Source organism: Zingiber officinale, chromosome 3B (assembly GCF_018446385.1).
Source record: "Zingiber officinale cultivar Zhangliang chromosome 3B, Zo_v1.1, whole genome shotgun sequence".
NCBI lineage: Eukaryota > Viridiplantae > Streptophyta > Magnoliopsida > Zingiberales > Zingiberaceae > Zingiber > Zingiber officinale.
The window spans coordinates 116,277,311-116,300,935 of record NC_055991.1 but is presented as its reverse complement, the minus strand read 5'-3'; the positions used below and the strand labels follow the sequence as shown (position 1 = coordinate 116,300,935).

At 35.8% G+C, this 23,625-nt stretch overlaps 1 protein-coding gene across 5 annotated transcripts; it reads right to left on the bottom strand.

The window, feature by feature from the left end:
• Positions 1-861: 861 nt before the first annotated feature.
• On the bottom strand, positions 862-22,590 carry LOC121967384 (dnaJ homolog subfamily C member 7-like). Of its 5 annotated transcripts, XR_006107742.1 has the most exons (10): positions 19,417-22,590; positions 18,985-19,224; positions 17,900-18,027; positions 15,698-15,847; positions 15,276-15,520; positions 15,119-15,185; positions 3,442-3,648; positions 2,419-2,654; positions 1,343-1,421; positions 862-1,230 (listed from the first exon to the last, which is right to left on the bottom strand). XR_006107742.1 is itself a non-coding variant. In XM_042517551.1 (9 exons), exons 5-9 carry the CDS (start codon positions 15,212-15,214, stop codon positions 1,075-1,077), a joined length of 774 nt encoding a protein of 257 aa, XP_042373485.1. In that variant the 5' UTR covers positions 15,215-15,520; positions 15,698-15,847; positions 17,900-18,027; positions 18,985-19,224; positions 19,417-22,590; the 3' UTR covers positions 862-1,074. The 5 variants fall into 5 exon arrangements, 3 of the variants coding, with proteins under 3 accessions (XP_042373485.1, XP_042373487.1, XP_042373488.1); XM_042517551.1 differs by having other exon boundaries at positions 15,119-15,520; XM_042517553.1 differs by lacking the exons at positions 18,985-19,224; positions 19,417-22,590 and adding an exon at positions 17,732-17,805 and having other exon boundaries at positions 15,119-15,520; positions 17,900-18,029.
• Between the last annotated feature and the right edge of the window lie 1,035 nt (positions 22,591-23,625).

Genomic DNA, 23,625 nt, shown 5'->3' with positions numbered 1-23,625 from the left:
AATAATTAATAATCATTTGTGATTTATCTTTTCTATTTTATTTTAGAGATGAGTTGATAAAGATGTTGAAGACAAGTGAATCAATTTTTGTCACATAATTTATCATTCCCTTGGAACAATACATGATTGAAATATAAGATACTGTCACATGAGATCTTAGGATCAAAAATTTAACATGTCGGAATATATTTTTTTCATATCTTGGTCACCTACATTAATGATTAATAATCACTTATTATTTATCTTTTATATGTTAGCCTAACAATAGATTGACGAGAATATTAAAATCATCTTTTACCTAATTTCATAATTTATCCCTTCCCTATTGAATTAATATCAACTTTTACTCCCATATAACCAAATATATATAGTTATCTATATTATGAAGTGAATGGGCGGAGAATCTTTGTGGCACAGGGAGCTTCTTTAATTTTAGCGTATTGCTTTAAAGGAAAAGTGATGTGGGGTGACTTGAAATGTGTGAGAGAGAGAGAGAGAGTTCGCGCTTTATTGGTTATCTTCTGACATGGTGGATTAGGTTTAGACAGTAGCACTTGCAGATTTCTAGAAGGGCACTGATCGATTATGAAGGCAAAGAATCTTAATTAATTAACATTATTTTGGTGTTACAATATATTATAATGAAGGCAAAGAATTAGGATGATTTGCGAGAAAAACTAATAATAATTTTTTTTTTTTTGTAAAGAGATATTTTGAAAGTTTTGGTCTCTCTAGTTTGGTTCATTGTGGGCGAAAGAAAGAAAGAATAATAGCACCATGTATGGGCATTTCTTGGTAGATCTATGAACTTATCAAAACAAATAGTTTCCATTGCCCAACATCGGCACATGAATGCTAACATAAGATCAAACACAAGCACACTATACTTCCTCATAAACACGTACCTTATGTACAATGTGTGTTTTCTCTTTTCATAACTACCATTCAAAACTATGAAGTACCAATGTGATCTATCCTATGGACAAACGAGATGCAACTCATTTCGTGCTTCTTTTCTATTCTGTTGTCTATCATAAACCTTGACGAAGGGAGGCAAGTGTCACTTTAATTCTCTTAAAGTTTAGTAGGTTTATTCCTTGCAGGTTCTAAAAGTACAGCATATGCCTCTCCAATCATCTTGAACAATCTATCAGCATCCCTGTGGACTTCTTCAGCCACTTCTCTCCGAAGCTTGTCAAGATTTTCGCTCCTGACCAAGATCTGAACAGCCTGCAGCGTTGCATTTAAAGTTTTTTTAAAAAACAACTTCAGAAGATCTAGTACAACTTCGATACTTGCATTTCATGGCAGGAAATGGTTGGAGATTATCCATGGCATGTACCTTATCTGGGTGATGTCTCAATGCAGCTTTTCGGTATGCCTTCTTTATATCTGCTACAGAGCTTGATGATTCAATTCCCCTGTGAATTAAGGGTGCCCAAACAATAAGACTAGTAATTATGTCAATGAGAAAAAAAAATGAAATCAATTTCAATTACAAATTATCAAAATATTAGGGTTGAAGCTTTTGCAATCCAAGGACACTCTGTATCCAATTTCAAGGTTTTGAATCAAGCATTCTGTCTTTTCGCATCTGAAACTTCTTTTTTAAGTTATTGATCAGAGCAGAGAAAGATTAAACAAAGGAAATAAGGTTACAGAACAAAACCATAATATATAAATATTTTCATATAGCTGATCCTAAATGGTTGAATCAAACATGAGGATGATGAGGATGATATTTATATCTACATTATTACAAGGTCTTTTCCCTTAAAGTTGCTAAAATATATGTTGGAACCATAACTAGTAACAAATATATTCAACTGGTCTAATAAAGTATTTTCAACAATTAGGAAGAGAAACATTGAGGTCATTCATAGCTATTTATTCCTAGCTATATAGTAGGTATTAACCATATCCACATCAACAAACTGGATTAATCCTAGCTATTTAGATTGGCTACATAAATCTAATCCTCCGTTCAAACTACATCACTATTAATATTCAGATCTTAATTCACTTTTAATCAGGTTAGCTAGAGTTTCCTTTGATTTCTGTCTACTTCTCATACCTTCAAATCTAATTGATCAGCATGTTAAAATATTGAATATGTCCATACTAACTTTACTTATATTCTCTTATTTTATTGTCTAGGCCTCTAGGGTAGCACCTAGTTGCTAATATATAGTAGCAACTAATTAGCAACTAGACAGGCAGAAGGATGGGCTAGTTGTTGAGCATCACCAGTTCAACCCAGCTGATCTTGCCCTAATTCTAGTGTCATAAATGTCAGACTATTGGAAAGATGGAAGTGTAATTTAGACCTTGAATTCCTTCATGACTTCTTTAACAGAATACAACTATTAGTTAAATATAAAAACAATAAAAGGCAAACCCAAATTAGCAAGAACTCACAAAATAAGGTACATATCCAAAGGGATATCTTTCCTAGCCTCTTCCTCCGTAATAGAAAGCCGCAACCGAGCTTGACATAAATCACTTTGGTTAGGGACAGCACTTTCCAAAGTACCAGCTTGGTTATCCTTGACTTTAATTTGCTTTTCCAAAAGGGACACAAGTCTGCGCAGATCATTAGATGCTTGTTCATAGTCTGTGATCCTCTCATATAAGGAAGCCCTTCTAGAAAGTGCCTGTTGTACATCATCAATGAAAGATATTTAGTACATGGAATAAAAGAAGAGTATTAAAGAGATGTCATTGTTAAGAACATTTGAGTTTTTCCAAGCATAAGCTTGAAGGTGAATTGAAATTTAAAAACTCAACTGCCAAGTTATTGTATGTAGTCTGATAAGGACTGTTCTTAACCAAAAAGTGCTTGTGCATATTGTTCAGAACACCATATTTAGAACCATCTTGCAGAGATCAGAAATCTGCTTTCAATGAACAAGTGAAACATTGCCTTCCTCTCACAAAGGAAGCAAATATTGATTTGCATAACATGCAATATATATTATCTCAGCTCTCCTTATGTGATGAGTTTGATGCAAATTTGGTTTGGAACAGTTAGATTCCAGAATTTTTAGCTTCTGACCACCTTGGACCTTTTCTTAATTTGAAGGTCAATTTGTAACTTTTAGGTCCAATTTTTTGAAGAGTTTCCTACTTAGGAATTTGTCACCAAATTGCAGATTGATTTGATGAGATTTGTTCTTCCAAATTTTAGTCCATCTATAGATATTTTGAGTGCATGTATGGATTGTGGTGGCCAAAAAGTACTATGCTTTCCAATTAAGGACCCAATGTCCCTGTTAAAGAAAACCAACAAAAGTGGATAATATCATGTATTGCATAAACTAGGTTTGGGTGAAGAGACTTGTAATGGCTTAGGATAATGTGCAAATGAAGAGGACAAGGACTTGAAACCAACAAACTTAAAATTACCATATGAGAGCTTAAGAAATAAAGCTACTGACCAACCTTAGGATAGGTAGCATCAAGGGCTATGGCCACACTGCAATCCGCAATTGCATCAGTAATTTGGCCTACAGATTGATATGCAGCAGCATGGTTACAGAGGCATATTGCTGCAAAAGGATGTGATTCAATATTAAATGCTAAAACAGCACTGTAATGCTTTATTGCATCAAGATGTCTTTCCTCTTTAAAGGCTTGATTTCCAGCAGCCTGAGAATGAGAGTTATAAAAATAAAAAAAATTCAATATACAATTATGAAAGAAACAACAACCAAAAATCACACAAAAATAATTCCGAGAATAAAGGTAGCAGCCTTCTAAAGGAATAATCATAACTTTCCAATGTCAGTCTAATTATCTACTAGTGTCAGTATAGTGTACCTAGGTTGATACATAATTTATATTGAGAATAAGCACAAATGTACTTTTATTTCTTATTTTAAAGTATTGTCTCAATGAATTAGAGATAGTGTAATATTATTAATCAATGAAAAGATGGTTAATTACATCCACATAAAGAGGGCCATAACATGATAACTATAGAAGTCCAACTGACCATTCATTTACTTTTGTCAACATATTAGCAGTTTGACTGATTTAATCTTCTGTTATACCAGCATATCCTCACACGGTTGCATTTTGTCATTGTTATTCATTATTCATTTGATAGAAGTTGCTACCTGTCACATAAACATACAATAGGACGTTTCATCTTATATTCCTACCTACTAATATAATTTCTATAGCAGATAGACAAATATTTTTATTCACCAATCTATTCAATGTCAGAATCCAAACTGCTATTAGTGCCCGTATTTTTGTTTCCATAGTGGGATCCGCAGAGTAGCACAAGTTGTGGAGTAGAAGCGTTTTCACAATTTGCTTGTGATTTGATAAAACTACTCAGAATCAATTGGCTAGAGATCAATGATCACTGAGTTGCTTTAACAATTCCAATTAGACCCTCTATATGAACAATTTTGATATTCTTGGTTAGATTGAAAATATAAAATGTTCATATTCCTACAACTATATTCTAAAACGTGATAAATTATGTGCCAATCATAATTCTAAAAATTATTTTAACTAAATTTTAGGCTCATAAAACTGCTCTCTATTCTCACAATCCTCTCCCCGTTACCTAGGTAAAATCTCAATTTCAATAACCTTGCCAATGTCCATATCTTCTATGACATTTTCCTAGTCTTACACTAATCTCCTGCTACGACCAATCCCTTTCATGGTTTCCTATTGTTGTTCATGATGATTGTTGTAATAAAAGAGTTTAAAGATTCATCTATTTCCAGTCGAATTACATATGTTTATATAGCCATACAACCCTAAGAATCAACTTATTAACAAAAGATAAAAAGACCTATCTACCCTTGCTTCTCACAACACTCCCCCTCAAGTTGAACATATATATCAAACATGTTCAACTTGCTAAGAGAGGAGTTGAACACAGCTTGGGGTATAGCTTTTGTAAACATATCAGCAAGTTGGTCTCAGACTTAACATAAGGCAGACATAACTCTCCAGAATCAAGTCTCTCCCGAATAAAGTGACGATCAATCTCAATGTGTTTAGTCCGGTCATGTTGTACCGGATTGTTTGCAATATTGATTGCTGCCTTGTTGTCACAATACAGCCTGAGAGGTAATTCAGCCTTTAATCCCATGTCTATCAACAAAAAACTCAACCACAACATCTCTGCAAGACCATATGTCATGGCTCGATATTCTGCTTCAGCACTGGACCGTGCACAAACATTTTGTTTCTTACTCCTCCACGTTACCAAGTTTCCTCCCAAAAAAGTGCAATAGCCAGAAGTGGATCTTCTATCATCTCGAGAACCAGCCCAGTCTGCATCAGAATAGCATTCCACCTTCAGATCACCACCTCCTTTAAACAGCAAGCCTTTTCCAGGACATGATTTCAAGTACCTTAAAATCCTGTCAACGACCTTCATGTGGATAGTTTTAGGAGCATGCATGTGCTGGCTTACTACACTAACAGCATAGGCGATGTCAGGCCTAGTCATAGATAAATAGAGTAATTTTCCAACCAACCTTTGATATGTTCCCTTTTCCAGATTTGTAAGATCCTCCCCACTAGAACTAGTAAGATCATGATTTACTTCTATAGGAGTAGACGCTGGCCGAGAACCCAACTTCCCTGTCTCCTTGAGTAAATCCAACACATACTTTCTCTGACATACATAGATTTCTTTTTTTGATCGAGCGACTTCAATGCCCAGGAAGTACCTCAATGATCCAAGATCTTTAATTTCAAATTCTGATGTTAACTTGGACTTAAGAGCCTGGATTTCTACCTTATCATCACCTGTAACTATCATATCATCAACATAAACCAAAAGAATGGTAGTTCTGTCCTCTTTCTTTTTTATAAAGAGTGTATGATCAGCATTCCCTTGTTTAAAGCCAAACAATATCATGACTTTGCAAAACCTATCAAACCATGCTCTGGGAGATTGTTTAAGCCCATACAAAGTTTTTCTTAGCTTGCAAACCTTTCCTTTTGTTTCAATTCCAGGAGGTGGTAACATGTATACTTCTTCATAAAGGTCACCATTTAAGAAGGCATTTTTAACATCTAACTGAAACACAGGCCAATCATATTGAGCAGCAAGAGAAAGAATTACCCTGACCGAGTTCAGCTTTGCAACTGGTGCGAAAGTTTCCAAGTAATCCACCCCATATGTTTGAGTGAATCCCTTGGCAACAAGTCTGACTTTATATCTGATCACTTCACCCTCTGAATTATACTTGATAGCATAGACCCATTTAGAACCAACCAAGTTCTTCCCCTTTGGGGGATCAACTAATTCCCAAGTACCATTTCTGTTGAGAGCCTCCATTTCTTCATTCATTGCTTCCTGCCACCTTGAATCCCTTACAGCTTCATAATAGGAAGAAGGTATAGCGTGATTTGATAACTGTGAAACAAATACATGATATGAAGGAGACAAACGAGAATATGAAACGTGGTTGGAGATAGGATGTTGAGTACATGACCTGACACCCTTCCTAACAGCAATAGGAAGGTTCAACTCATTCATATTTTGAGGTGCGGTTGGCTCAACTGATGAGGATAACTGCTTCACAGGATCAGGAGCCAAAGCATCCGATTCAACTAGCCGATCAACAGTTGGTCCTTGCTTGTGTCGTCGTCGTTTGTAAGTAATAATATCTGGTGAAGACTGTGAGCCAAGGTTCTAAAATTCGCTAGGCGCTAGTCGGGCGGCAGACCAGCGCCTAGCGCCTAGGCCGCCTAGGCGGGGACTAGGCGCCGCTAGGCGGATTCCTCGGTATCCCTTGTTTCATGTGGACTGTGGACAATGTCATATGCAAATCTAAATGTTTTCTTAAACAATTTCATAGCAATGAAGATCTAACTATGTATGCTAAAATAAATACATACTTTCCAATACCAAAAAATAAAAAACTATAAAAGAAATAGTTAAACAATAGAACATGCAGTAAGTTATCATAATCATATAGTAAACAGTAGAACATTGGAAAATAGTAGCAATAGTTCAATTCAAAATTACAATGCATTGTGAACTAGTAACCACTAAGCAAAATATAATTGTTAAATAACATAAATCATGTCTTAACAAAATGAGTTCAAAATTACACAACTAATAGACTCGTATTTATTCTGCTTCTTCTTCTCCATAATTTTCAATAACTTGTTCTTCATCGGACACAAACTCAATATCATTATTGTGATCCTCGTCTTCTTCTTCGGATTCAAAATCATCTTCATGAAGTTCTCTCACTCTAGAGCTTCTTCGGGGTTGTAGATTTTCATCTGCTCCACTTGCTTCATCAACCATTTGCCAAGTGAGCCCGGAACCTAGTTCAACTTCATCATCTTCCCCACCATCTACAATCCAACCTTGTGCATTTGAAGCATCTTTTGCAAGAAGGACATCAACATTTCTTTCTTTTTCTCTTTTTTGTTTGTTCAACAATCTAGCATTAAATTGGACAAATACTAGATTGTTCAACCTGTTGGCATCCAACCTATTTCTTTTCTTTGTGTGAATCTAAAAAAAACAGAGAAAGTAAATACTATAGTTAGTACCTGAATATAGAGTATAGACGTTAAAAATTATAACTAATTTAATTAAAGAGTAGGCTGAAAGTTTAAAACTTACTCCTTCAAATGTACTTCAATTTCTTTCACACCCAGATGAACTTGTAGTTAATGAAAGTATCCTCAATGCCACCCTTAGCAAGTTAGGTGTGTGAACACCGTATGTACTCCACCATGCACATGGATTAAATGTATCATCATTTTTTTTCACATGCTTTTGCTGCCAATGTTTTTCCAAATAACCCAGTCTTATTTCTATATTTTGGAAATTCCTTGTTAATAATTGTATCTTGTAGATCTAACTCATTGACATGCAAAGTTTCCATGCATTCAAAAATCCCCATCGCGACCTCCTCATAAAGAGCAATAGAACTATCTTTGTAGTAAAAATAAGGATTCAACAAAAATGCAGTGGTATGCAATGATGTATCAAGTCTATCCTTCATTTTTGACTCAATAATGACTATGATAGGCTGATAATTTGATTCCACGTTATTCAGAGCCACCTTGATATCTTCTTTAGCTTGAAGAAGCTCCCAATATAGAAACCCCATCGATGGCTTTCTATCTTCATCTACCAATCGAAGAACTCTTACCAAAGGAGCAAATATTTTCAAACAAAGTGTCACACCATTCCAAAAACTCATGCTTATCACTGTAGAGTAAGCCAATTTTCCTTTGTTTGTTTTTGAGCATTTACATTTCTCCCACATATCACTTGTAAACATGGCCCTTAAACTAGCTTTTTTTTTCAATCAAACTTTGCAATGTGAGGTGAAACTTCTCATCAATGATAAAGTCTTATGGTGAGCATAGATGAAAATGGTAAAAGCCTTGGATTGCTCAATCACCTTTTTATATCGTGGAAGTTTGTCAATACTTTCAAGCATGAGATTAATAGTGTGAGTTGAACTCCAAAAGATCCAAGTCGGTTTTCTCTCATCAATTTAGCTGCGGCCATATTGTTGGTGGCATTGTCTATTACAATCTGAACAATATTCGAGCTCCTACTTGTTCAACACACTTGTCAACATACTCAAAATAAGTTCAGCTAGATGCGCCTCCTCTGAAAACTCCTTAGACTCTAAAAATGTAGTACCCTCCTTGCAATTAACACATAAATTTAAGATGCTTCTTCTTTTTCTATCACTCCATGCATTTGTCATGATTGAGCACCCATTCTTTGCCCATTCTTCTTCATGTTTCTTCAACAATTGTTTTGTTCTTTCAACTTCGGCTTTCAATAGTGGCTCCCTAAGTTGATATTGAGTTAGAGGCTTGAATCCTGGTCCAAATTGACCCACTGCATCCATTAGTTGTTTGAAACTATCATTATCAACAGCATTGAATAAGATTCCATTTTCATAAACTCATCTCCCAACATATTGTTGAACTTGTTGAGTTCTCTCTTTGAAAAGTGCCTCATTTATATTTTTTTGGCGAAGCACTTTACTTCCACTGGAGCCTGCATTTTCTGGAGCAATTGCCGATGCATATCTATCCATGGGGTCAAGTGGAAGAGGTTTCTTAATTCCATCCATCCCTTCAATTTCAAGACCTTCTTTTTCATCTAGAGAAATAGTCACCTCTGCTCTACAACTTTGTTCTTCCATTATTTTGTTCTTCTTTCTGTTACTCCCTTCTAAAATAGCTTGTTTGCACTTATTTTTATCTTCTTGAGATGCTTTTCGACAACCAGATACATTTCCAGGTATATTTCCAATGTGCTCCTTTATCCTATACACTCCTCCTGATATGGTTTTTCCACATAGCTTGCATTTAATTTTGTCGAGATTTTTAGGATCAATCAATATCCCAAACTCCCATCCGATATCGTTTGACTTTCTTCTAAGCATTCCAGATTCGGGTTGAGTGACAGATGCTGTCGAAGATGGATTGCTTGCCATTATGTTAACAGATAATCTGAAAAAATTATATATAACAATTTAACAAGTTAACAACATAACATGATAATAAAATTTAATTATACCTTTTTACTATACCAAACGATACAAAATAATGAAATATAACATTAACAAGTCTAAGAATATTTTTTATATATCATTATATCTTAATCTAAGTATCTAAGTTATCTAACTAATAACATTTATTAGATAATAGATATTTGTTTAAAAAACTTAAATTTAAAATATATTTTTTATATTTTTAAATCTGTTTTATACTTTTATATATAAATTAATAATATTTATTGGAATTTTAAAAAATATAATTTAATTTTCATATTTTTAAAACTGATTTATATAAATTAATAATATTTATTAGAATTTTTAAAATTTTAATATTTATAAATCTGATTAATATAAATTAATAATATATAAAATTTATAAATACGATTTATATAAATTAATAATATATTAATATGTATTATGATTTTTAAATTTTTTTTTTATATTTTGAAATCTGTTTTATACTTTTATATATAAATTAATAATATTTATTGAAATTTTTAAAAGTTTAATTTAATTTTCATATTTTAAAACTGATTTATATAAATTAATAATATTTATTAGAATTTTTAAAATTTTAATATTTATAAATCTGATTAATATAAATTAATAATATATAAAATTTATAAATACGATTTACATAAATTAATAATATGTATTATGATTTTTTAAATTTTATTTATTTTTATATTTTTAAATCTGATAAATGATAATTGAAAATATTTATAATGATTTTTATTTTTTTTAAATCTGTTATATAAATTAATATTTATTAAAAAAATTAAATCTATTAGTATTATAATAATACTATTATTATTGAATTCTATATTTCTATTAGGCTTTATGAACCGAACCCTAAAGCCTACCCTATTATTGAAATTATCCCGTTAGGAATTGTTTTAATTTATTAATTATTAAATAAAATAAATACAAAATATTAAATCTCGAAGAAAAAAACGCCGCGATGCCGCGACGTCGAACGCCACCGGCCGCCACTGGACGCCACCGGCGCCTCGCGGGAGGCCTCCGGCGCCGCCGGAAGCGTCGCCGGACGAGTCCGGTGGTCCGGCGAAGTCCGGCGTTGCTTCCAGCGGCGCGCGCCGGACGCTTCCGGCGACGCTTCCGGTGGCGTCTGATGCCCTGCGACTCGTCCGGTGTTGCCGGAGAGTTGCCGCGACGTCGCGACGACGAAGAAACAAAAAAAAAACAATGAACAGAACAAGAAAATAATAAAAACTCACCGGATGTTGCAGGCGGCGATGAGAGAAGACACAAGTCGGCGATGAAAGAAAGAAGACGAAGCGCCAGCCTCTCCGCAAATCTGATTTAGTGATTAAAAACGTACCTAAAATACCTAAGCCCGCCGAAGCCCGCGTTGGCCGCCGAAGCCCGCGTTCGTATGAAGGGGCAGGAGGTTGCCATCAAGGTTATTCCTAAAGCCAAGGTTGGTATTCTGTGATGTTCGATCAGTGCCTGTGATGGAGCATCTTTCCATTTTCCATGAACGTGTCCTAGAAGGAATCATGGGGAACCACTTGAGGTACAAAGGAAGAGGTAGTATTCTCCCCCTGAGGACGAGACTGAGGAGAATAATAGGACTCGGACTCAAAAAAGGTAACATCCTTCAAGATATATCTTGTCCTAGTAATAGGATCAAAGCACTTGTAGCCTTTCTGACAAGTGGAATACCCTATAAAAACACCTCGTATAGAACAAGGATCAAGTTTAGAGGACTTGGGACCAAGAACATGAATAAAACAAAGAGAACCAAAAACCCGAGGAGTAAGGGAGAACAACTCTACGCCAGGATGAAGAATAGTGAGAGGACACCGGTTCCCGAGACCTCTAGATGGCAATCGATTGATGAGATAAGCAGCTGCAAGGACAGCATCAGCCCAGAAATATTTGGGTAAGTGACGTTGAAATAATAAGGCACGGGCTGTTTCAAGGATATGACGATTCTTTCTTTCAGCCACTCCATTTTGTTATGGTGTGTAAGGACAGGATGACTCATGAAGAATTCCGGAATCCTCAAGAAAAGTATTTAGAGACTGTGCAAACTACTCACGGGCATTGTCAGAACGAAGAATCTTCACCCTTGAGCCAAATTGGGTTTCAACCATTATACAAAAATTTTGAATGAGACGAGGAACTTCTTCCCTGGTTTTCATCAAATAAAGCCATGTACAGTGGGTGTAGTCATCAATAAAAGAAAGAAAATATCGGTAGTCATCCAACGAAGTCACAGGAGAGGGCCCCCACACATCCGAATGAACAAGATCAAATGGAGACAAACTCTTCTTTATAGACTCAGAAAAATGGGTTCTACAATGTTTGGATAACTGATAGATTTCACATTGAAATGACTGAAGAGGAACAGAAAAGAAGAGACTAGGAAATAAAATTTTCAAAGACTGAAAAGACAAATGACCCAACCAAGAATGCCATAAAAGAATTTCTTTATGCTTATTTTCCAAACACTTGGCTGCAGATTTCAGAGCAGATGTTGTTTCAAGCTGATAATAATAAAGACCCCCTACTTCACGGCCAGTCCCAATCGTCTGCTTGGTCTCGAGATCCTGGAAGACACAATGATCAGGAAAAAAGGTTACGGAGCAGTGTAGTTGTTTAGTAATGCTACTAACAGAAAGTAAATTAATAGAAACGGAAGGAACGTGAAGTGCAGAGGATAGAAAAAAATGATCTGTAAGTTTTATGGAACCTTTGCCAGCAACAGTGGCTTTGGTTCCATCTGCAATGATCACTTTCTCCTGCCCAGAGGATAAAGAGTAAGAAATAAAGGAGTTAGCAGCATTTGTCATGTGATCTGTAGCTCCTGAATCAATGACTCAGGGGCTGTAAAAGCTAGGACCAGTAACACTTAATCCCAAGCTATGAATACCTGTGTGCGCTTGAACTGGAGTAGAGACAGAAGATGAAGCCTGAAGCCGAGAGAGAAGATGATGGAGGTTAACAATATCAGTAGAAGACAATCCAGTGGTAGAAGGCAGAGGAACCAATAATCTCTTCATTTTCTAACTTTTGGATAGCAATATTACCACTATTAGGAGCCTTCTTAGCATTATGTTTAAATTTTTCAGGTTTCTTTTCTGGATATTTTTCCCAACAGAAATCTGAATCATGATTAGTCCTCTTGCAGTGCCGACAAAATCTGTCTCCTCGTCCTTTAGTTCCCCCAGGTCGGAACTTGTTTGCAGAACCAATAAAGACAGAGGTCTCCCCAATCGGAGGGCTTATCGTGGAAATCCCCTTGTTGTTCATCGTCCTTCTTCTACCTTCTTCACTGAGAATTTTGTAGTAAACTTGTTCTAGAGAGGGAGTAGGATCAAGACCAAGGATTTGCCCTTTTAAGTTTTCAAACTCTGCATTAAGTCCATCCAAAAATTTAATAATTCTGTCTTTTTCCAGAAGCTTTAAATATCTCTGATGATCATCAGTGGAACTCCAGTTTTCCATCTGGTAGTAGTCAAACTCATCCCACAGCCCCTTCAGAGTAGCAAAATAATTGGTGACTGACATAGAACCTTGTTCAAGTTTGAAAATTTGACTGCTGAGCTGATAAATACGCAGCATATCATGTCGACGTCCATACATCTGCTCCAGTGTCTTCCACATGTCATACGCTGTTTTGTTATGAAGAATGACTTGTTTGATGCCAGAACTAACAGAGTTAAGTATTCAAGTCATTAATTGAATATTGTCACGCCGCCAAGTGCGAAAGCTAGGATCCTTTTCATCTGGTTTCACTTTAGAGCCGTGAAGAATATCAAGTTTATCATGGTCTTCGACATAAAGTTCAATAGCAACTGCCCAGGATGCATAATTTGTCTCGGACAATTTTTCTGATACTATCTGAAGACCGGGCCCTCCTGTGCCTGCCATTGTGAAAAATGGTTGTACCTGTCCTGAAGGCGCCATAGGATTCGCAGAAATCCCCGAGGTTTCACTAGCGTTATCCGCCATTACACTTACAAAAAAAAAAGAATGCTAGAGAAATCACAGCTTCGAGAAATAGCCGCCTGCGCCACACAAGGAGATCAGAAGAGGAACCGCCGCCGGCACTGCACAAGAGATAAGGTGGCGGTGTCGGGGAAGGAAGCAGAGATCGGCACTGCACCAGCGGTGAAGGAATCACTGCACGAGATGAAGAGATTGGGCAGCGTCGCGAGATGAAGAAGGAAGAAGAAAAAAATGTCGCCGCTGTGCCCTAGACGCCGCTGGAAGAAGTCGCGAGCAGAGAAGAGACACCGCTGGAAGAAGTCGCGAGCAGGAGAAGGAGCGTCGCCGCTGGAAGAAGTCGCGAGCAGCAGAAGAGACGCCGCTGGAAGAAGTCGCGAGGGCGTCGCCGCTGGAAGAAGGAGCTGCTGTTCGGTGGTGATCGAGGCCGAAGAGAAGAAAGAAGCCGGAGACGCGACGGGTTTCCCTCCTCCACGATCCAAGATCGATCCGTCTCGGCGACTCCGAGTATCCCCCGTCGGCGTTGAGTCGCTCGCAAGAGAGAATCGAGAAGGAAGAGGGGAAAAGAAGAGAGGTCGGCTTCGATCAGAGGAGAGATCGAGAAGAAGAGAAAGAGGGGTGCGGCGCCACTAGGGTTAGGGTTGCTCTGATACCATGTTGTAATAAAAGAGTTTAAAGATTCATCTATTTCCAGTCGAATTACATATGTTTATATAGCCATACAACCCTAAGAATCAACTTATTAACAAAAGATAAAAAGACCTATCTACCCTTGCTTCTCACAACAATGATGATTGAATCATTTCTTATTCCTGTCCACAACACTTGTTTTCTTACTGAGATATTTAATAAACCATAGATGACTTGCAATGATTATGACAATGAGAAGAAATATGAAGTTAGACCATCAACACGCCCTTCAAACTGAAAGATTATTTTGTTATGATGCATTTGCAACCAAAGTATAATGACTGACTAACATTTCAGTATCCCATGACAAGAATATTTATATGCCAGGAAAGTGGAAAGAATTGTGTCATCATACATTGTCAACATCACAATCATCAAAAATTGAATAGATGAGTCTATCGTCGAAAATTTCATGTTTGGTGATGCACGTGGTTGTAAGCTCCAGATTCCTATGAAGCAAACAGAAAATTAACAGACCTACTGCTAGATCAGGATGCATCTTCAAACCAGATGCTGTTCCTGCAGTTATTGTTTCACTTCTTTGATTATCAGTCCTTCATTAAATCCTCTCCTAGCTTTTGGTTATCATTTTTTGCACCACTTGTTGAAATGATTTCAGTATCTCCAAGTTTACTTACTTTTCCCTTTTATTCTCATCATAAACATTTACTAAGCCGATATGCCATTGTTTTAAAGTAAACCAACACCAATCGTAACAAAATAAATAACATGAAAACAAAAGCCACATAGGGTTTGCCCTAACAAAGTGGAGCTGATCTGAACTTAATGTTACCAAATGTTCTGAGATTACAGAAAAGAAAGGCCAAAGGTATGCTTAGGTGCCTGAAGTATAAATCATGTTACATAAATTTTTTAAAATAGTTCTACTAAGCATAATGCCAAAAAGAAAATAAATGGCTTACTTTAAGGCGTAACAGCTCACATACAGAGGCATACAGTGATGTGGAAGAGTCTGAGTTGCTGCTATCCCTAGGTAAATAAAATATTTGTAAGAACATATTTGAAGAAACAACATTATCCTGTTAAATTCTGAGAAAATATAGTGAAATTTAACAGTACTTGTCCACTATACTTTTCCCTTATTCAAGCTTCTTCTGCAATTCAAATGCTTGATCTAGTTTTCCTAAATAGAAGTTAGCCCTTGCCTTCAGGAGCCAACGCCAGCAATATAGGGGGAAAATTTGGAGATTTACAGAGTTACCTTCTTTGTTTGGCTGTAAATTGGCTCCAGAAGATAAAGCATTAACTTCGGCATGTCCCATAGTCTGCTCACTGAAGTTGATTACTTCTTCATACCTTTGGAGCTGTAAAATTGAAGAACAATATTCAGGATACTAAAATAGATCTTCAAAACATGTATCTAAGATAATATGAATCCTCTTGCTACTTTCCAATATATATTCGAATAGAAGAGAAGAATGGTCATTATGGTACTAAGGACGCTATTCAAACCATAGACAATTAAATTTAAAATTACAAACCATAAGAGCCTCAGCTTTCATTGCCATTAATTTTTCTGAATGTGCACTTATTACTAAGGACTCAGAGATCAGTTGTAACGCCTTTATCAGTCCATTAGATGTCCTTTTGAGTAAAAGCTCCTCAACCTGGCTCATGCGATCAGCCACTTGCTATGGCACCAAAGAAGTATTTTAGTCTACCAATTTGTGAAGGCAAAGGTAATCGAACAAAAAGTGCACACAACTAGCATAACTAAAGCAAACAGAATAATTCAACATGAAAATTTTATTTGTTGAGGATTAGCACGTATAGCAGTAGTCTAGCAATGTTAATCATCAATTAGCTGTAAGAACCAAACCATAAAAAAATCAGCAGGTAACTCTTTCTTCCAAATAGGTTACAACATAGTTAATTATTATGGTTCATATGAGGCAGGAATGAGCCAGCAGCAAAGCATAAATACAAATTTCCTTTTTCAAATTACTCAAACCCTTTTTATGTATATCTTAGACACTCAGTGGATTCTTCATATACTTGAACCCTTCAATTTGGAAAATTTAATTTCCATATAGCATTTGAATTGTACCATTAAGTAGAGAAAACATGAATGTGTATGTCCATGTCATTAATGAAATGGGTCAAAAAAGAACCCTTTATCAGGGAGTGCAATTAGTCATCCTACATTGGCACTCCATGATAAAGTGAGTTATTATTGAAGAAAAATGCAAATATAATCTGCATTTACTGGTAATATGGGCCTCATGAAACACTATATGTAATTTATGTGCTACAAATTAAAGTATAAAACAATTGAAGGAGTAGCTCAGGAATTGCATCTCTACTTAAATGACAATGACATCAAAAACAAATAATACATTCCAACCATTATTAGCTGACTACATGGATTAAACACTATTGAGCTCAATGCACAACCATCATCATCAACAAGCTATATTTGTCCCAACTATTTAAGATCGGCTACATGAATTTTATCCATTGTTTGAACTTGAGCTGGTGGAAAGACTATATCACTATTGATATACAAATTAGTTAAATTTTTATAACAATAGCTAATATTTTCTTTGCCTTTACCTCCACCTTCCACTCTAATGAATTCAACTTTTCTAATTATAAAATATATTGTTGCTTTAGAGCATGTCCATACCATGATCATATATCTCAACTTTGAGGCTTCAGCAATCCCATGAAATTTTCTGATAAGAGAGAATATTCATAGATAAACAATTGAAAAAAAAAAAACCCCACAAAATCCACATTCTTGAGAGCATTTAGTGGGGTTTCGTAGGCTATTGAGAGAATTTGTTGTAAAATTTCTATATACTTTTTATATATCAAAGTAAATCCTATATCATGTTGATATTCAGATTTTAGAGCATTTGAAATTGTTAATATGTAGTACCAGAGACTTCCAGATGTACAAATAAAAAGTGATGACAAACACATGCTGAGTTGTTCTCTCAATCTAGTCTTCATGTTAGCTTTAGAGAGCTTTCATAATGCTGAATTTTTGTTCAGCAGAGTAATTGAATAACATAAGATTCATAACACGCTAAACAAATAAGATTGTACCACAAACAACAACAAACACTTGCAAATTTCATCTATCTCCCTAGACTTCAAAAAAATTCTGCTTCGCATATCTCTTTTGAAAATACCATGCTGCACAAAAATCAGATATCCAACCTTAGAAGGTTAAGGCGGCATTTGGCTTGTAAATTTTCTATTTTCATTTTCTGAGAAAATAAAAAATATTGTTTGGTTGAAAATTTTCACATTTGTTTTCTAGAAAAGGAGATATCATTTTATGGGAAAATAGAGAATGTCTAAATGTCATTTTCTAAGAAAATGAAAAATGCCCGTTTTTCATAAAATGAAAGTAGAAACCAAACGCTCTCTAAGCTATCCCTTTCCAAAAGCATACTAGTCTTTATATTTTGCTACATGCATGACTTTGTAAGTACAAATTCAACTGACAAAAAATAAACTAGTAAAAAGTCATAGCTTAAGGAATTGCTTGCAGGCAAATTAGTTACCATTTTCTCAAAAGATATCACAAAATCTTTCTGATCCTGCAGGTCCTTACTGGTTTAACCGTTATTGAGGCAATCTCATAAGTCATTTTGCATGTAATAGAAACCATACATCAGCCATGTTATATCAGAAGACCAAGTAATCAGCACAAGAACTAGATCAAGTGCTACCTGAGCTTTCTGAAGTCCATCAGAAGACTGTCAATATTTTTTCATCCAGATTCCCATCATGTTTTGAGAGCAAGCAGTCATTAAAAAATTTTATTGCTTCATCAACTTCACCCAGTGTGAGATGGCAACTATATCAAGTAACAAACTATAAGGTAATAGTTTTTAGTTGTATAAATCATAATGCAACATAAAACAAAAAAGCAACCAAACATCTGACCATCAATTAAATTAAGTTTAATAAAAAACATCTACAAAAAATAACAAAAGTGCTCTGGATATCACAACCGAAGGTAAGATAGAAGTAATCTGCAGCAAAAAAGACTATTTAAATTGTTATTTAACAACCAGTGGTAACCATTAAATCATCCCAAGGACAGGCATCTTTTATGTGATGCCAATGAAAGCTCTTAGAATATGGAACATGAACTCATGTAAGAAGAAAAAGGAACTTGTATACCAGACTTAATGGCCTTCATTAAAAAAAACTTGCATTCCAGACTTAATGGCTTGACATGCAGATTGTAGGCCAAAATCACTAGTCACCAAGAGGATTAAATTATAGTCATGAATAGAAGCAATGTTTCATTCCTCCACCATATTTGCAGAAATAATTAAAATAGATGAATATTTAACTTTCACATCTTAGTCTCCGCTTTTCAGTTTCAACATTTAAGTTCAAGTAAAAGAGAATTGATCAGCGGTTGGTTTATCTCTTCCATTTTACTTTCATTGAATTATCTTTACTTTTTATGTCCATCCTCATTTGTCTTAAGTTTCAAGTGTTAATCGTGATATCTTTTTTGGAAGAAAAAAAATGTCTCCACATAAACAGAGCTTTCAAGGAACAAGTAGTTAGAAAAAGAACTTGATTCTTTTTGCACTCAGAATTTAGAAAATCCACACTTTCCATCATGAAGACATATGATTCACTAAATTAGCAGGCTTTTCAGAAGAGTTAGAGAAACTATCCCAAGATTCACGACAATCATCAAGTATAATGTACATGTATAAAATCTGATTGAAATCAAATACTACATGTAATGAATGAAAATATGGCATCAACCACCAAATCAATAAAGACTCACCTTGCAACCCTGACTTGAGCCCGGAGGAAGCTGGAATCTATTGCAATAGCTAGCATACAGTCATTAAGAGCATCTCTCATTCTTCCAAGGGAAATTCGTGCAGCTGAACGATTACTATAGCACAACATCAATGCTTGATTTCAGCTTTGATTATTTTCTTTCTAAAAGATAGAGTTCAGCCCTCGTGTATAGTACTCTTCGGCTTCAAGAAGATGTCCTTCTGCATAAGCTTGATTACCCCTAATGAAGGTGAAATTGTCAACAATGTAAAGCCCATTTGTATTAACTGATGACATTTTGCAAACAACAAGCCCTTGTAACCTTGAATAAAGTTAATCAAAGTCACACTCAGTTACAGGTGCTGCTCCTTGTACCTTACAAAATACATGAAAGTGCACAAACTTAATAAATGAGAAAAGATATAATAAGTACCTAAGTCTCCACTTTTCACAAGCTTCCTGTTCTGCTACTCTTCCAGGGTCAGAAATAATGAACTCTTTCTTGACCTCCAGGCTGGTATTTGTGCCATCTCCAGTATTGCTCACATTTTTTTTTCCTCTTGCACGGTTTGGTTGCATTGACTTGCTGGGAATTTGAAGAATATTCATTGATGAATCCATGGGAGCAAAATTTGAAATAGGATTTAAAATCTCATGAACAACTTTCATCTTGTTTTTCTTTCGGTGTTGATACTTTGATGCTGACAATGGACTTTGAATCAAAAGATGATGCACCAAACATAAAATTTTCACCATCAAAGTCTTCTACTGAAGAATTGAAGTAAATCATGTTCCTCCCTGACTAGCACCTAGAGGTTCAATTTCTGTTGCAGCAATGCTACTTCCACAAGCAACATCCTCAATTTCAGACTTTGGAACAAATTTTTCTGAATATTTGAGACCAAATTCTCTGTCTAAATAATCTACGGAATCATTTTGATTTAGTTCACCATGTGTTGGATTATCTCCAGTGTTATTCAAGTTTTGTGTGGTAGAAATAAGGCATTCAGTTTCATCTAAACGGATTGATTTTTGTGTATCGATAGATGCCTAGGTTGAGGCAGCATGTTTGGATTTACCTGATGGTACTGAATCTTCTCTTAACTTGACACAGCAACTAAGTTCTCTTGATAAGGAGAATAATCCATCGATAAGCAGCAATCAACAGAATCTGGATATTTATTTTCAAACACTTCTTCAATGGAGGAAATTGTTTGAGCAAAGGTTTGATGTGGTAGAATGATATTTTTTAGTTTACTATTTCTTTTTCTCATTCTGAAATCTTTACAATCAGCCTTCCTTCCAATGAATGGCATAGTTTGACATCGTCCAGAAAATAAACTCTCCTTCAATAGGTCTTCTGTAGTTTTTGAACTTCTAAATTCTGTGTGTGTAATTCCTGCTTGCTCGGGCATACCTGTGAAATTGAAGACAGTCCTGACATTATCTGATTCTAGCTCTCTCTGAATCTCCACTTTATTATCCTTCTCAGTTGATGGATTTACAGGACTACAGCCAGAGGAAGTCTAAGAAGACTTGTCATTAACAAACCCAAAAGAACTAGCCATCTTGTGTTTTGTACTCTCATCGGCTTGGTTTCTCATTTCGGAAGATATATCATCACCTGAATCTTGCAAATTCATCTTCTCCATTTCATCATGAAGATTACTAGGAAAACATTCACCAAACACAAAAACATCAACAGATCATGTTTGGTGTTGTCATCATCTTGGTTTCTCTTTTGAGAAGCAAAATCATCACCAGAACTTTGCAAATTCAACTTCTCCATTACATTTTGAAAGCTACTAGGAACAGACTCATGGGACATGAAAGGATTAATAGAATTAAGTTTAGCACTCTCAACGGCTTGGTTTCCCCTTTCTGTATTAATATTATCAACAGGAGTTTGCAAATTCAGCTTCTCTAATTCAGCATGAAAGCTGCTCGGAGCAGAATTACTATTACCAAACATGAAAAAATTAGCAGAATTTAATCTAGTATCCTCTTTGCCTTGGTTAATCCTTTCAAAAAGAATAGCATCATCAGAATTTTGCAAATTCAGCTTCTCCATTTGATCATGAAGACTAGAGAATGAAGGACTATCAGAAGCTTTAAAAGAACTATCAACTGAATTAGAACAAATCCACACCCTCCTATTAAATATGGAAGAAAAATCATCACAAATTTCACTTTTTACAGGTTGTCTAATGCTCTTAGCAACACTATCTTTTGAATCTGAATTGCTTGCTGAATTTGTCCCAAAAACAAAGGTGTTTTTAAGCTTTCTAGGTACAAAACTATTTACAAATGGAACCCCAGGATTCAGTAGCTTGCCACAATTCAAGGTCTCACCTGTGCTCAGACCTATTGAATCAGAATGCATGGGCGTTCTATCCACAAAGGAAGATGTTTCACTTGATTGTTTATTAGGTCTTTCACTTTAAAACTATTAATTACCTCTCCGGCAAATGGAACACTTTTATACTTCCCTAACTGACAACTACCAAAATCTAGATTGCCAAAACTCTCAGTAGTCAAATTAGGTTTCAAACTTTTCTCCTTGCTGTCAACTAATGAAAACGTATCCAAAGTGCCCTTCTTACTCAGCTCCCCAGTATTATCCCAATTGAAATTTGCTGACGATCCAGCACCAAAATCAAATCCAGAACTTTCAGATTTAGTTGATGCAAAATTACCAAAATTTGGATCGACCACTGGCATAGTTTGAATGGAACTAGTGTCTTCCTTCAATTCCCTCCCAAGCAGGAATATATCAGCAGCAGAATCACAACCACTTCTGTCATGGCTAAATGCAGTATTCTCAGCTCCTAAATTTCTGGATGTTGGATTAGACTCAAAATCACCATGCTCCAACTCCGAAGCACAATATTCGGTGCTCTGCTCCAACCTGGAGCTTGTCTTCGTGCCATTCCAAAAGACAAAACCACCAGCATCAACTCCATGCTTCAAAGACTCAAACTCACCTGATTCCGAATTCTCTGAAACTTTATCCTCCTCTTTGGCATGAAATGGCTTCCATCCAATGAACTTCTCCTGATGCCTGTGCGTTCCTCCAAACTCATTCGACCCGGGAGCATCCGATGCAGCAACTGCCGCACCGTAACGAAAGGGATTGAACCCTGTTTCATCCTCAGTGTCCGAAATCACATCCATCCTCACACGGGAGGATGCGCGCTTCTTCCTCGCATTAGCAAGACGGGGTTTTGAGAGCCCGGCGGCCGTCGACTACTCCCCGGGAGCCAGAACCGAAGGAAGGTCGAGAGCGGCGAAAGGAGGGACAGGGGAAACAAATCGAACATCAGAAGCTCCACCGCCGGAAATGGCAGAGCCGCGGTACCCACACCCTAGGTCATTCCGACCCATGAAAACATGAGCAGAAGAATTCGGGACGCAGCTGGAAGCGGTGAAGAAAGGAGATCTCACCGATGCTATACAAAATGAGGAAGGAAATACTTGTATAGAATCCGGCGAAGTCGCTGCCGGCGTCGGGAGATTCAGGCGATCAGATCGATCGGTGGGTTTCGTCGTCTCGTTCCGCTACGAAGGCGGCGAGGTGCTCTTTTTCAAGTATTTTTTTTTTTAAATCAAATCGGGTTTCGTGTGATATCTTAAACCGTTCAAATATGTGATATTTATGAAAAAAAATCGACGGCCCCTTAAAATTACAATATCTTTAAATTTGCCCTTGGAAATTACCCTTGAGTTGAGCTTATTCAGTGAGTACCGTATAGTGTTAAAATGTAATAAGTACTTATTAAATTAAATATTAATTTTATTTATAAATATGGCAATCACTTAAGTCGTATTTGTTATGATTCAATGAATTAGAAGTGCAATTGTTATGTTTAAAAAATTAAGAGGTAAATTAAAAAAATAGATAAACTATAAAAGAAAAATATATCATTTTTGAAGTTAATTTAGATATATCTCATGAGTGATCTATCAGTCACTTTACGGCTAATTATAAATCGATTTTATGATTTATCTTTTTTAATATAATTTAGAAATAAAAGATATCTAAGGCGAGTATAATTATTTTTTGTGCTATAATGAATGTGCTCGTGCTGAAGGGATAATGATTGGAAAATAGAGAGAAGAAATTAATATTCATGACCAATCATCAATAAGTCACTATCACAAAACTAAAATGGAACAGGTTCTCATCCTAATTTCATAGAAAAAACAAAATTAATTGGAATAATATGTGTCAAGACATAGCAAAATAAGATAGAAACAATTTTCACATCTCAACATCCTCGACCTAAAGTGAAGACAAGTCGAATTTAAAGGAACAATCGATTGATGGAGGCATACAGTCGACTATCGACTATTAGATGATTTTAAACCTCATCTAACACCTATAAAAATAGATTTTATTGGAGGATTTCGATATCATCCTTGAGGATTTTGAAGGAGAATATGTAGTTTCAAACCTTCAAACAGCAATCCAACAAAATTCCTTTCATTGTCAGTTGTCATGTGTAAACACCTCTTGTTTTATATAATTTATTTTTTTTACAATTCTGAAGAATAGTAGCTGAAGAATGAAGATTGACTGTTAGGGAAGAAAGGTAGATGAGCTTTCTCCTGCTTCATGGCTTTATAAACCCCAATCTACTCT

What these genes read in the sequence shown, in the direction of transcription:
- LOC121967384 (XM_042517551.1), bottom strand. Translation starts at nt 15,214, where the DNA reads ATGTTCTTACAAATATTTTATTTACCTAGGGATAGCAGCAACTCAGAC. An exon ending in GTGAGCTGTTACGCCTTAAA is followed by an intron (nt 3,649 to 15,118) that starts GTAAGCCATTTA and finishes TCTCATTCTCAG; the next exon opens with GCTGCTGGAAATCAAGCCTT. An exon ending in TTGGATATGTACCTTATTTT is followed by an intron (nt 1,422 to 2,418) that starts GTGAGTTCTTGC and finishes CTTAATTCACAG; the next exon opens with GGGAATTGAATCATCAAGCT.